The sequence below is a fragment of the Ambystoma mexicanum genome, chromosome 2q, assembly GCF_040938575.1.
Source record: "Ambystoma mexicanum isolate Mex_15411 chromosome 2q, UKY_AmexF1_1, whole genome shotgun sequence".
NCBI classification, from domain to species: Eukaryota; Metazoa; Chordata; class Amphibia; order Caudata; family Ambystomatidae; genus Ambystoma; species Ambystoma mexicanum.
The window spans coordinates 533,705,734-533,718,237 of record NC_090924.1 but is presented as its reverse complement, the minus strand read 5'-3'; the positions used below and the strand labels follow the sequence as shown (position 1 = coordinate 533,718,237).

At 42.3% G+C, this 12,504-nt stretch overlaps 1 protein-coding gene across 1 annotated transcript in view; it reads left to right on the top strand.

Annotated features, from left to right (window-relative positions):
- The window catches only part of DNAH3 (dynein axonemal heavy chain 3), a 1,861,430-nt gene that overhangs the window by 1,176,969 nt on the left and 671,957 nt on the right, over positions 1-12,504 (top strand). The window contains exons 47-49 of the mRNA XM_069647670.1: positions 7,735-8,401; positions 10,946-11,111; positions 11,515-11,731. Coding sequence (XP_069503771.1) covers positions 7,735-8,401; positions 10,946-11,111; positions 11,515-11,731 — 1,050 coding nt within the window. The remainder of the gene's footprint in view (positions 1-7,734; positions 8,402-10,945; positions 11,112-11,514; positions 11,732-12,504) is intronic.

Genomic DNA, 12,504 nt, shown 5'->3' with positions numbered 1-12,504 from the left:
TCCAAGTATCGGTGAAGCCCTGCTGCGCTGACCTCCTTTTCAGTATTGACAGCAAAGCTGCAGAAGGGACAAATTCTTCCCTTCGGATAGTGGGACCAACTTACCCCGAGACAAACTCCTCTTTGGCGCAATCTCCGACTTGATGTGCCTCTCCGTTGGTGCAGAAGCCCAATGCCAGAGGTCGAGCGTCCATAACCGAGTGCAATGTCTGCCGCAGTAACGAATCCACCCACAAGCTCCAGGAGCCTCCTAAGAACCCTCCAGCAGCAGGAATTCCCAATCCAGAGTCCCCTTACCAGAGTCCCGGACCGAGGGAGCAAGGAACGTCCAACTGGAGATTTGTTCTGCATCAGTGCTGTTTGCGAAAGCGCTGATAGCGCGAAGTGCAGCTGAATCGAAGAGAGCCCGTAACTGCCGACGACTGTCCCGAGTACTGCTGCAGGAGCCCTCCAGACATCATCCCTATTGTCCTCACGACTGAGGCTCAGGAACCATGGTCTGCATAGCTGTAGCAAGGCGACATCCAGCTGGACCACTTTTCTTCTAACCAGAGGTACTATATGGGCTTGGGGTACTTACCTTCTTGCCTTGAGTCGTGCTGTCTGACATGAGATTTGCACTTGCTCAACTTTCGGAGTTGATTAAAACTGCCCTTTGCACAGGCCTAACAGCGTGTGTGTCTTCAGTGATTTTCTGTGAACAATCTAAGTTTGTGAAAAAAAAACTTTATCCAAGAAGTGCATCAGAACTCTTGACTGTCCTGGCTCCCTAAAGGCACTCTTCTAAATCCATTGACTTTGATACTGCTTGTCCCTCCATAGGTTGTAGCTTGTTCAATACTGTTACTGCGGATTCAGCAGTCCTCAAATTTTCGTAGAAACTGTTCTAAACTTTTACTTTCCTTAACCCCTTCCTTTCTGAAACTCAGAGTCTACAAATTATACCGGTGTTATATATAAATGTAAATACTATCCTTTTGTCACTTCAGGGTGTTGGAGAAATGTATTCAGCATACCCAAAGAGTATTCACCAGTTTATTGATTCTGAAAAGTGATTCCAAAGTTTGCTTGAACCGTTACAAGCAATTTTCTTTTTTTAAAGAATGCTTATTTAAAACTGATGTTCAATAAATAACTATTTATAACTGAAACCTTGAGTGTAAGTGTTACTTGGCTACTTGTAGTGACAAATTCCTTCTATACAGCTCTATAGCTCACATTTACCCCTCTTGAGATAGGCCTGGCTGCTCAGTCACACTACCAATTTGTGAAGTACAGACCTATACCAAAAGGTGGGTTACCTATTACGAAGCAGATAAGACTTGTGGTAGTCTCACACAGTGTGACTGCACCAATTCCTGCCTAACAAGAGGCCAAGTAGAATAATTTTGTGTGTTGAAGGGACTGGTGATGTCATAAACAATATAAATCCAACAGAAGAACCAAAGAGACAAACAACATATAACACTGGGTGAGAAAACACTGAAACATATAATTAGGTCACTTGTAATTAATTTTGGTAAGGTTTGTTGCATTTGAATTTGCAGTGAGTTAGCTTTCTATTAATCTTTTAATCCTATTCCCATGTTTTATTGTTATTGCTTTTCCTACATTTTATAGTGTCTGATAGTTATGAGGCATATAAGTATCACGCTCTGTTCCTGTGAGGGAGCCTCTTAATTACATCGGCCATCCATATATTGGTACAGGGACATTATGAATCTGCCTTTAGTTATATGGTTCAATGTTCATTGAAATCGTCATCGGTTACTTGTTAGGTATAAGCACTTATTGGATAGTGTTTAGTGTTTAACTGTTTCCTGTTATTAATCTCTCTATTTTAATGTTTTATATGGAGTAGAGATGTTGCGGAGGTACTTAGTCTTCTTGCTATTTAATTGAGATGATATCTTTTCGTAAATCCATGTATACTCACATGGGTGAAAATGTTTTAACATCCTGTTTGAGTAGTAACATATGGATCAAAAATGTTATTACCAGGTTTTGGGGAGCATTTTGGTCAAAGACCTACCGGCTAAGAGATATTTTCTGTAATTTAGCACTATTTAGTTCCTTTCAGCGTTCAATGGTAAAATCTCCAATCATCCCATTGTGTTTAGCCTCCTGGAAAACATGTACACATTATCTCATGTAAGCCTGACTCCTTAGAAACCACCCCAATGATAATTGTACTTAGGTTACTTAGGATATACCTGCTGCATGTGTTTCATGCTGCTTGTTTCAGGTCCATAACGTATGTTCTTTGGCACCACCGCATGTCTGTGGTTGCCATTTTGAAATTCCTTTATATTAGTTATGTCAGTTCACATCTCATGTCATCACAGGTTTAAAGTTGTTTTGGATGTGTATACCCAAAAATCATATCCGAGTCTGACAATATTGCAGCTTTACCTAACCAATAGTATATAATTTTGTATGTTTGAAAAGGCAGAATTTACAAAATATTTTTATTCTTCCCGTAATGCTGTCCCATTTAATTTTAGTTATCATTTACGCCATCCCATGAAATTGATGGGGAATCCGCTATGGCAATTTGAAAAGTTTGCCTCTCTACCCAATATGTAGGGTATGCTGTTTGTAGACATAAAACAAATATTCTCGCCGTTAGATTAGTTTCTACCTTTTGCTTACTAAACCTTTGTCAATACCTAACTTGTGCTGCCAGGTCACAGAATAACAAAGATTATGGACAGCAAAAGAACATACAAATAAAATAGGAATGAGGACTTGGAATCCATGTTCTCACCTAGAGGTAGCACTAGCAATGCTTTCCTAGCAGTACTTTAATGCAAAGTAGTCACATGACACAAATGTATTAGAGAGGCTATAAAAGAAAGAGATTAATACATTCTGGGAGCAGGCAGTAATGGTAAGTTCCCATTCCCGCGGAGCAGAGGCCTAGACAGGGTAGGGCCTTAATGGCCAAGACCCACCTTACATTTTTTCGTGACTTTGTGAGTCCTTGCCATGTTCGTTTCTTTGATGTGCCTCTCTCCTTATGTGTTACTCTGCATGACGGTGTTAGGGAGAATTCTCTGATAAGGCTAATTTCCCAAACCTAGTGAGTCCCCCAGCAGCTTTGCTTGATTTATTTTTGTTCCTGCTAAGAGTGAGACTCTTTTACTCCCCCTCTTAGACATGATTTGAGGTATGTCCTTGACTTATGTGCTTATGGGCTATGGGGTTCCTTTTTACTCCATAGGGTATCATCTGTTTTTCTGTATGTCTGGTGTTTGTGTCCGTCTCTGTAACTCTGACCAAGGTCGAGCCCTTTGTTCCACTATTTTGGTGGGCTTCTCCACAGAAGCCCTCCAAATGGTGCCACTCTGTATGGGTTCCGCAGGAAGAGTGGAGGGGGGAATTGGCACCCTTGTCAGCGTTGTCTTAGCAACCCAAGTCACACTCTACTCTGATTGGCCCAGTGGTGAGTCGCCTGGCTCACCACTTAGTATGTGTGATTGACAGCTAGGCTGATGAATGGGGGTTTTTCTGTATAAAAGCAGGGCCTTTGGGACTGGAACTTCAGAAGTCGCCACAGGACCTAAGAATCCGAAGATGGAAGAAGCTGAGCCACCTGCAACCGACGACACCACCGGTGAAGCCCTGCTGCAAATAACTCGCCACTTTTCCAACAACAAGAGAATATCTTCTGCTGGAGAGTCTTCTCCCTTTGAGCTGGTAGGACCAACCAGTTCACCCTTTTCCGCTTCCAAAGACGTCACTTGGTCAAATCGCTGTGCCAAGCACCCCGGCGGCCGGGTAGCCAAGCTCACCACTTTTGACCGCGAATAAAAGGACTGCACCTTTTAATCGGGAACTCCGCGGCTGGTTTCATCCCTGTGAAGTGCAACGACTTCACATTTCCTCCTCTACGAGATCTTCTCTTCCCCTGGTCGGAACCACAAACCTCAACCACTGCCAGGAACAACTGCCCCCGCTGGAGCTTCCTTTCTCTTTATGGTACTGTGTCCTGCCTGGCCTCCCTTTCTACAGATTGCTAAAGGTGACCCTTAAATCCTGGGCTTCTAAACTGGGATGGCTCCAGGCCTTCTAACTATATCTTTTGACTTACCCCAACCTCTTTTGAACACTCTTCAAAGACTTTCAGTGCACTTTAAACCGTGTGATCCTGGGCACAATTCGCTTTGCTCCATTTAAAGTGGGCCTGACCTATGAACTTTGGCTCTACAGTATAACCTGCCTTTCGCCCCTTGCTCTGAACTCTTAAGTGTTGGGAACTGTTTTATTTTATGCTCTGCCTTTTCTCTCCGTTTTTAACCTAAACTATTGGAGTGCCATCTAGGTTAAGCGCTCACTTCTGTCTTAACAAATAGTTGTGCTTTAACCCTGACTTGTCTGGTAGTTATCAAGCGAGGTGTGTATGCTTACCTGACTGTGTTTTAGATTACTTTTCATTGAGAGTGCTAGTGTATTGCCTAAAGTGTGTTTTTAAATAAATAACTATATACTTTGCATACTGCCCTACTCTTCTTGAGAGAAGTCTGACTGCTCAGCCACAGCTACCAGGTAAATCTGGGTGGTGCAGACTGCTACCAATTGGGTTTACTGCTGCTCCTGTAGTCTTAATCTTTTTGCAGTGTTCCCCAAGGGAACTGCACAGGATTCTGCCTAACAGAAGGCGCACACACTTTTTTAAAAAAAGATGTGCACACACTCATGGCCAACTGGTTTCTAAGCAACCATGCAAGCAGCCAAATAAGCTCTTCTACAGAGACGCCTGTATGGCCCTTTTGTCAGTCCTGGGGTGCAACAGTGCCTTGAATAATGATTCCTTTGTGCCCTCAGTGTGCCTGCCTGTTGCACCCCCTAAAGTGTGAAAAAAAGCCAAAACACCCTTTCCGGACTCGTGTTGCCATGGCGACTATGGCGTCCTCTCCACAAACAAACTATCACACTGCAAGGAAGAGGAGGGGCCAATCAAGTTTGCGGCTACCCGTTATAACGCTTCCGGGTAGCTGCACTCGCTGCTTCTGATTTTCGTCAAAATCGCTGAAAGCTCCTGAACCCACGTCTTGTTCCCTTTGACTGCGCTTACCTTTTCCTGGCTTTGTTTTTGGACCGCAGTCTGTGTTTCTTGAACTCTTGCTTCCTTGTCTTTTTACTGTTTTTACTTCCTGAACTGCTTCCACGTTGCCAGACTCCGGAACGCTAATTGACCTGCCTTGCCTGCTGATTCTGATCTGCATCTCTGTCCGCACGCTGCCGAACCCCGGAACGTATTTTTACCTGCCTTGCCTGCTGATTCTGTTCTGCCCTATTGTCCGCACGCTGCCAAACCCCGGAACGTTATTGGACCTGCTCTACCTCTACTGTTCGCACCGGCTTCCCAGCAAAGTCCTTTTCAACATTTCGGACTCAACACGCCAGATTAAGGAACAACAACTGTTTACACTGTGGCACTATTCATCACCTACCTGAGCGAATCTGCATGCCCGAAAAGAATAGCGCAACGAACTAGAGACTGATTCCCGGCGCTCAGGTCGTTAGGCGTCCTCGTTTCGACGGGATAGTCTGTGGACTTGAGACTGCCAAACTCCGTCTAGGCATCCTCGTTTCGTCGTGAGTTAAGGATAGGTTGGGTTTGCAGAGTTTGCTCAGTAGTGTCCTTCCCTTGTCTACCATTGGTGAGTTTTCACTGCCTATTACCTGATTCCTGATTATCGTTTTTTGTCCTTTTCTGAAATTGTTTGTGTTCCACTGTATACGCTTAGTTTTCTGATATCTGGTTTAACCCCTACAGCCTCTATTCTCAGTGTACATCAGCCATCATTACAGTGTTCCTTGATCAGCTGCTTTTCTACGCTCCACGGCGTCTGTCTCCATCTCCAGCTGCAACAGTAGAACCATCTTTCGACTAATTGGTTCCTTTGTAATTTTACTTAGAAATACAAAGGGACACATTGGTAGGAAGAACTCAACGGTTACACTTCGAGTTCTCCTACCAGGCCTCCTGATCACGAGTCGGGCCAACTTGACATGTATGTGTGAGTCTGTGTGTGCATCTGTGTGTGCATGCATGCCTGTGTCTGTGTGCACACCTGTGTGTGTCTGCGTGTGTGTTTGTGTATGCAAGCCTGGAGATGGACATTGGAGCAGGAAAATGTTTTGACTGGGACATGGCATGTTTTACAGGCATTTTGGGGCAAAGCCAATTTAAGTTGACTTGTGTCATTATGTGAAAGAGGGTTTGGGGTAGGGGAGGGTACTACAATGGGATTGGATGGGTACTACTGTGGCATGGAATTGTTGTACTCTCGTTAAGGGCAAAGCCAACACAATGACTGTTCTTATATGGGGAAGGGGGTGGCATGTTTCCTTAAAGTGGTATGCGATTGTTTTACTGGTGTTACGTCAAAGGCAACATAAGTGTTTTTACATGGGGTGTATTGGTGGAGCCGGCAAGGTAATGATTTCTTACTGTCGCGTGACATTTTTTACTGGCATTAGGGGGGGGGAAATACAACATGACTGTTATTATATGTCTAGGGGGGGATTTGTTTAGCCGGCAAGGGCATGTTTATTTACTATGGCATAATTTTTTATTTGTTTTACTCCCATTAAGGCAAAGCCAACAGGAGTATGTTCATATGTGGTGATACTGACATATATTGGAAGGGCCGGTATAAACATATTTTGTTTTAGTATAATTATTGGCATTATGACAATGCAAACATGAGTATTTTCTTATGTGGGAAAACGTTTTCTTGGGGGGCCAACCCCCCGAATTCCCTTTAATTTGTTTGTGCTCCCTCGCTACACTCTGTCGGTCCTGCACATTGGGCCAGGGGCAGAAAAAGCCCCCTTCCCTTTGTGGGCTCCCCTTAGCGTGGGCCCTACTACATTAGCTCCAGGCCCCAGTTGTTAAACAATCCTGACTACACCTCTGACGTTGAATGGAAACACTGAAGCACCATTAGTAACAGTGCCAGTGCTTCAGTGATTTATCTGCCGCTAGGGGCCTGAACTACCGGCAAGTCAGGACTGCCGGTAGTTCATAGCCCCTAACGGTTGTTCATAGCCCCTACCGGCAGACTCGGAGTGAGCCGGTCTGTTACTGGCACCTTATTTCTGGACCAGCTCACTCCTAATGAGGGCTTATGTGTGAATAGTCAGCAAGTCGTCATTTTCACCCATGTCTGATTTTACACTGCACCAGCGCACTGTACATTTGTCACAAAACAACAAAACTAAACTGCCCATCTGCGACTGGTTGCAGCAAATATGTATGTATGCCAATTGCCTGCGGTTGTGCCATTTGCGCAGGTCTGCCACACAGTGGTTTGCCTCAATTAAGAACATATGTGCATATGCAAATGAGCATTAATCTGAGTGTCAATGGCCAGCAAATGAAAATAAGCGACACACCTTTAAATGCACATCGATCATCCTGATTCACAAATTAAAACAAGTTACTTGCTCCTATGGCAATTTCCCCCTGTTCAAACCTGTCATAAGTCCGCAGAAACAAATTTCCCAAGGCACATATGTGATTCTTTGTAAATCACTATGTGCACTCAATATGCGTGTGATGACTAGTTAAAAGTACACCATCTGTATGTTAAATGCTATAATGTATTCTTTGTGACTTGACCCCATTGCGTGTAGTATCACACTTTTAAAGATTGTGATGCTTTATTCTTTTTTGTTTCTGTAAAAAATGTATAATTTACAGCTGAGCATTTTTTTCTGCTAGGTACTAAGTCACCTAACGCCATCTGGAAAGGTCATTGACGATAACATACGGAATCTTTTCTTCGGAGACTACTTCAAAGCAGAAAGTGATACAAGGATCTACGATGAGATCACAGATTTGAAGACTCTTACTTCGGTTATGGAATTCTACCTCGAGGAGTACAACAATATGAGCAAAGCCCCAATGTCATTGGTCATGTTCAAGTTTGCCATAGAACACATCTCAAGAATTTGCCGTGTCTTGAAGCAGGACAATGGCCATTTGCTGCTCGTGGGGATTGGCGGGAGCGGGCGGCAAAGCGCCACCAAACTAGGCACTTTCATGAATTCATTTGAGCTCTTCCAAATTGAGATCACCAAGAACTACACATCCAACGAATGGAGGGAAGATTTGAAACGTGTAATGCTTCAAGCTGGAGCCGCCGGCAAACACACTGTATTTTTGTTCTGCGATAATCAAATTAAGGATGAGTCCTTTGTAGAGGACATCAACATGCTCTTAAACACAGGTGATGTTCCAAATATCTTTCCTGCAGATGAGAAGGCCGAGATTGTTGAAAAAATGCAAAATGCTGCAAGGAATGAAGGGAAGAAGGTTGACGCGACTCCACTGGCTATGTACAACTTCTTCATTGAAAGAGTGAAAGCAAATTTGCACATCGTATTGGGTAAGTTTAATGTAACTGCATACCCGCCTTGTGATCCTCCTTTGTTATCTTCCATTTTAATTCAATTTGATGACATTTGCTATTGTGCTATACCATCTGGAACTGATAGTTCCAGCAAAATGATTGGTCATTGAACATTTTAGCGTGCACCTGTACTTGTATCTTTCACTTGTTTTGCTTTCTTACACTGAAGGACATATCCTCTTCCTCTCCTTTGCAGAACTATGGTCCACCCAATAGAACTGACATGAACCCATGTTAACACAAAACATTACTTCCCCACTTCATATGCCTCGCCCCTTTATTTGTAGGATCCTTTTCCCACTTTTCTATCCCTGGCGTATTTTCTTTCCTCCAGATCTGGATACCTCTGCCTGGGACACAGTACACCACTCAATGGACAAGCCTAGGTGCTCTCCAAATACTACAGAGGTGATTTGCTGCAATATTAAGCCTATTAACATAACATAAATCATATGACACACATATCTTTCCAACCTCTCCCCGTCCCTTCATTGTGTTTGCTTGTCTGCCTGAGTGACTAGCATCTCCCAAATGCATCCTTCACTGCTCACTGGCATCATAGATATCATGTTGGGAACCTTCACAAACAAATCCAAAGCCAATTCTGTTAATAAATGTTCGCTCTGACCAAATCCTCTATATCTTACTGTAAAATGGATCATTGAGAGCAAATCTACCCACAGTGCACAAGTTATCGCTTCTTAACTATATCCAGTAAATCCTTTGATAAATGATTAAGCCCAGAACAACATATTGTGCAGTCATTGATGATACTCTCTTTTATAATGTATTGCTTTTACTTTGAGCAGTTGTCGGCAGTAGAGTCTGCATAATAGTGTTAACATATTTAGAGTTGCAGTATTGTCACATGAGTATCATACATTTCAGTGCAGCCAGACTAAACATTATAATGCTGTTATTTCTTAAATTGTTTTAGTGATGAAGTATCCACACAGTGAAGGTGCCCCGGTTTAGATTTACATGTTTAATCACAGTGTGGGGTTGATATTAAGCATAAGGCATCTGCACTTTCTAGTGTGCTGACCAAACGTGGCCAAGTGGCTGCTCCTGACTATGGGTAGGCTGTGATGGGCAAGGTCTTCTCAAATTAGTTGTCACCACTCTGGTTAATAATTGGAACAGCTCCCTTAGTCCAACATTGAATTGTGTTCAGCAAACGGTTCCTAGCACAGTAATATATGTAATGATAGAGTCTTGGAGACCATATTTACACACAAAATCAATGTAGCCATGCTAGGAATCTTTAGTAGCCACCGTGATGTTGAGATTGATGGATGATTCCTACTGAAGCTTATTAGCTTGTATTTTCCCAAAGAAGGTCAGGCAAACCCTTAGGATTTTTCCTTTGACTCATTATCGCTTTCATCTTATCTTTTACTTCATCAGTAAACCCGATTGACTGTTAGACAAGATGTGCTATTCTTGTTGAGGGGAAACTGCCCCCCATATTAAGTGGTTCTGTCTGTGTGTCTACCAGACATTTGTGATTTAAAATTCACCTAGTAATTACTTTACGTATACAAAGATTCATGCTATTCGTTTACCTAGCAGACAATGGTAAAATGAACACTATCCTCAGGGGGAAGTTCTCAGGATTTACATAATGCCCTTATTGAAACTACGACGGTTGATTTGCCATAGATTTAAATTGGCATTATCTAATTGAAAACTTGAATATCCCCTTTAATCACAAGGTGACTCTGCAACTCTGTTTATCATTTCCTTATTTGGAAATAGCTAGATATGTTGTAGTTGATTAAGTCTGTCAGATACATGGGCAGCTTTGTCATCAATGCCTGGGATTAGAAGAAGGTCATTCAGTATAAAAGGGTACAAATGTCTGATATTAGTTAGATCTGATAAGGCAATATATACTACCGCTGTGGTCACATTTATTTGTTGTGTAGTTTGTTCACCACTTCTTGGCTTGCCCTGCTGCCCTAGAAATTACTTTTGTGTGGAATCCCTCGTACTCTTTCACCAGGCCCTTGTTCGAGTTTCCATCATATATGTTGCTTAAGGACACAATCACATCTGTGCTATCCATCAGTGTAGTAATTCTATCTTCATAAAGGTTGTTCATGTTTTTGGAAAACTTTAAGGTCATTCAAATGCCCCTGTTCTGTATTATGAAGCATCATAATGCTGCATCCCTCACACCTTCAAGAGCGCCAATGTTTGTGTATGCTCAGATGTTCCATGTAATAGACACTGCCTCTTTCCGTATGCTCATGTCTTTGAGGGCATGACCTCAGACACTGACATGAAGCCCTCTGCCACCACAAACCTCCAGACATAGTGGAGCAGCACCTGCCGATTGCAGATGACAATAAGTGGCAAGGTAATAGGTCAGTCAAGCAAGCGCTCTTATTCCGATTGCAGAAGGCAGTTTATTGCAGGCTCGTCAAGTAGGAAATGCTTTTCCATTTCACAATACTAGATATACAGTGGCATTCCCTCACACATTACCATGTTTATTAACTCAAACTTTGTTTTTAGCAATGAGTCCAATTGGAGATGCATTCCGTAACCGATTGCGCATGTTCCCATCCTTGATCAACTGCTGCACAATTGATTGGTTCCAGAGTTGGCCTACAGATGCCTTAGAAATGGTTGCAAACAAGTTCTTGGAAGATGTAGAGCTTGAATATGAAATTAGAATGGAGTAAGTATTCATCTACTCCTCGCACAGCTATTTTCCATGTTTAGCATATTTTTGCTGATTATTTATTAAATAACTAACTGTATCTTAACTTAATCTGTAAAATGTGGCTGGTGCTCTTTCATCTCTTAAATGTGTTGTGTAGTCAGGTAAGTATTTGGAAGGTTATCTGTTTAAAAGTCCTCTTCCATACATGTGTGTGGTACTTGCCATAATAGTCAGTAATTTTGCTGAAAGAATGAGTTATAAGCAATGGTAGAAGCTGAATGGGTAGATAGTATGGGGAGTAAGTAGATCATTGTATTTACAAAAAATAATTAGGATTGTAGTAGTCCTATGTTGTCATAACTGATTTGAAGAAAGCACTCAAGCAGACATTACATTGTCTACCTTACTTTTTTTATAGGGTTGTTTCAATGTGCAAGTACTTCCAGGAGAGTGTTAAGAAATTGTCGGACAGTTACTATGACACCTTACGAAGACACAACTATGTAACACCGACATCTTACCTTGAATTGATTCTGACATTCAAGAGTCTTCTCAACAAAAAAAGGAATGAAGTTAATATGATGAAAAATCGATATCTCGTTGGGCTTGAGAAACTGCAATTTGCTTCCTCCCAGGTATGTTTCCAGGAAGTGATTAGCAACAAACAGCATTAGATGACTAGATGCTGAAGATGTTTGTTACGTACGCTTGTTACACAAGCAGCGGCTAAAATAAACCTCATTTATTGCATCCTCAGTCGGTGCTCTGCCTCCTACCATTCGTAATGTAGACCCCGTTCTAGTGCATCGTGAAAGTGTCAACTCCCTCAGGGAGCTGCACTATTGTTTCTTTTAGTAGTATCAGTGTGATTTACTCATCCTTTGATGTAGCTAAATACAGATTATTTTGTTCATGTTCTTTCTTTTTGGCATGTCACTTTCCAAGATTAAGTGGGGGATACCTCTCGTTCTTATGATTTTCATGCTCCCTGCTTGGTGTTTTGGATAAATGACTGTATCTACTTTTACTAGACCAAATGGATAATTTTTGTCATTTTGTTATTTTATTTTGATTTATCTAGCGCCTAAGTGCTTTCGATAGGAAATAAACAGTATACAAAAATGAAAACATCAACATATCAATCATGGATCCCTCTGACCCGGAGAACCCGGGCGGGTGGCTCCAGCTTCCCAACTATGGCCGCCACCTTCTGGAACACGCACCCAGCACAGATTAGGGTGATTGACTCCCATGCAGCCTTCCTGAAAATCATTAAAACTAGGCTCTTTGTTTAAATGGGCTCTTTTATCCTCTGTATGTATCTCTGTGAATGAATAACCGTCTTCAAATTTATTATGCAACGTAACATATTGTACCAAGCATTACCCTGTTGGGCCGCATTCCTGTA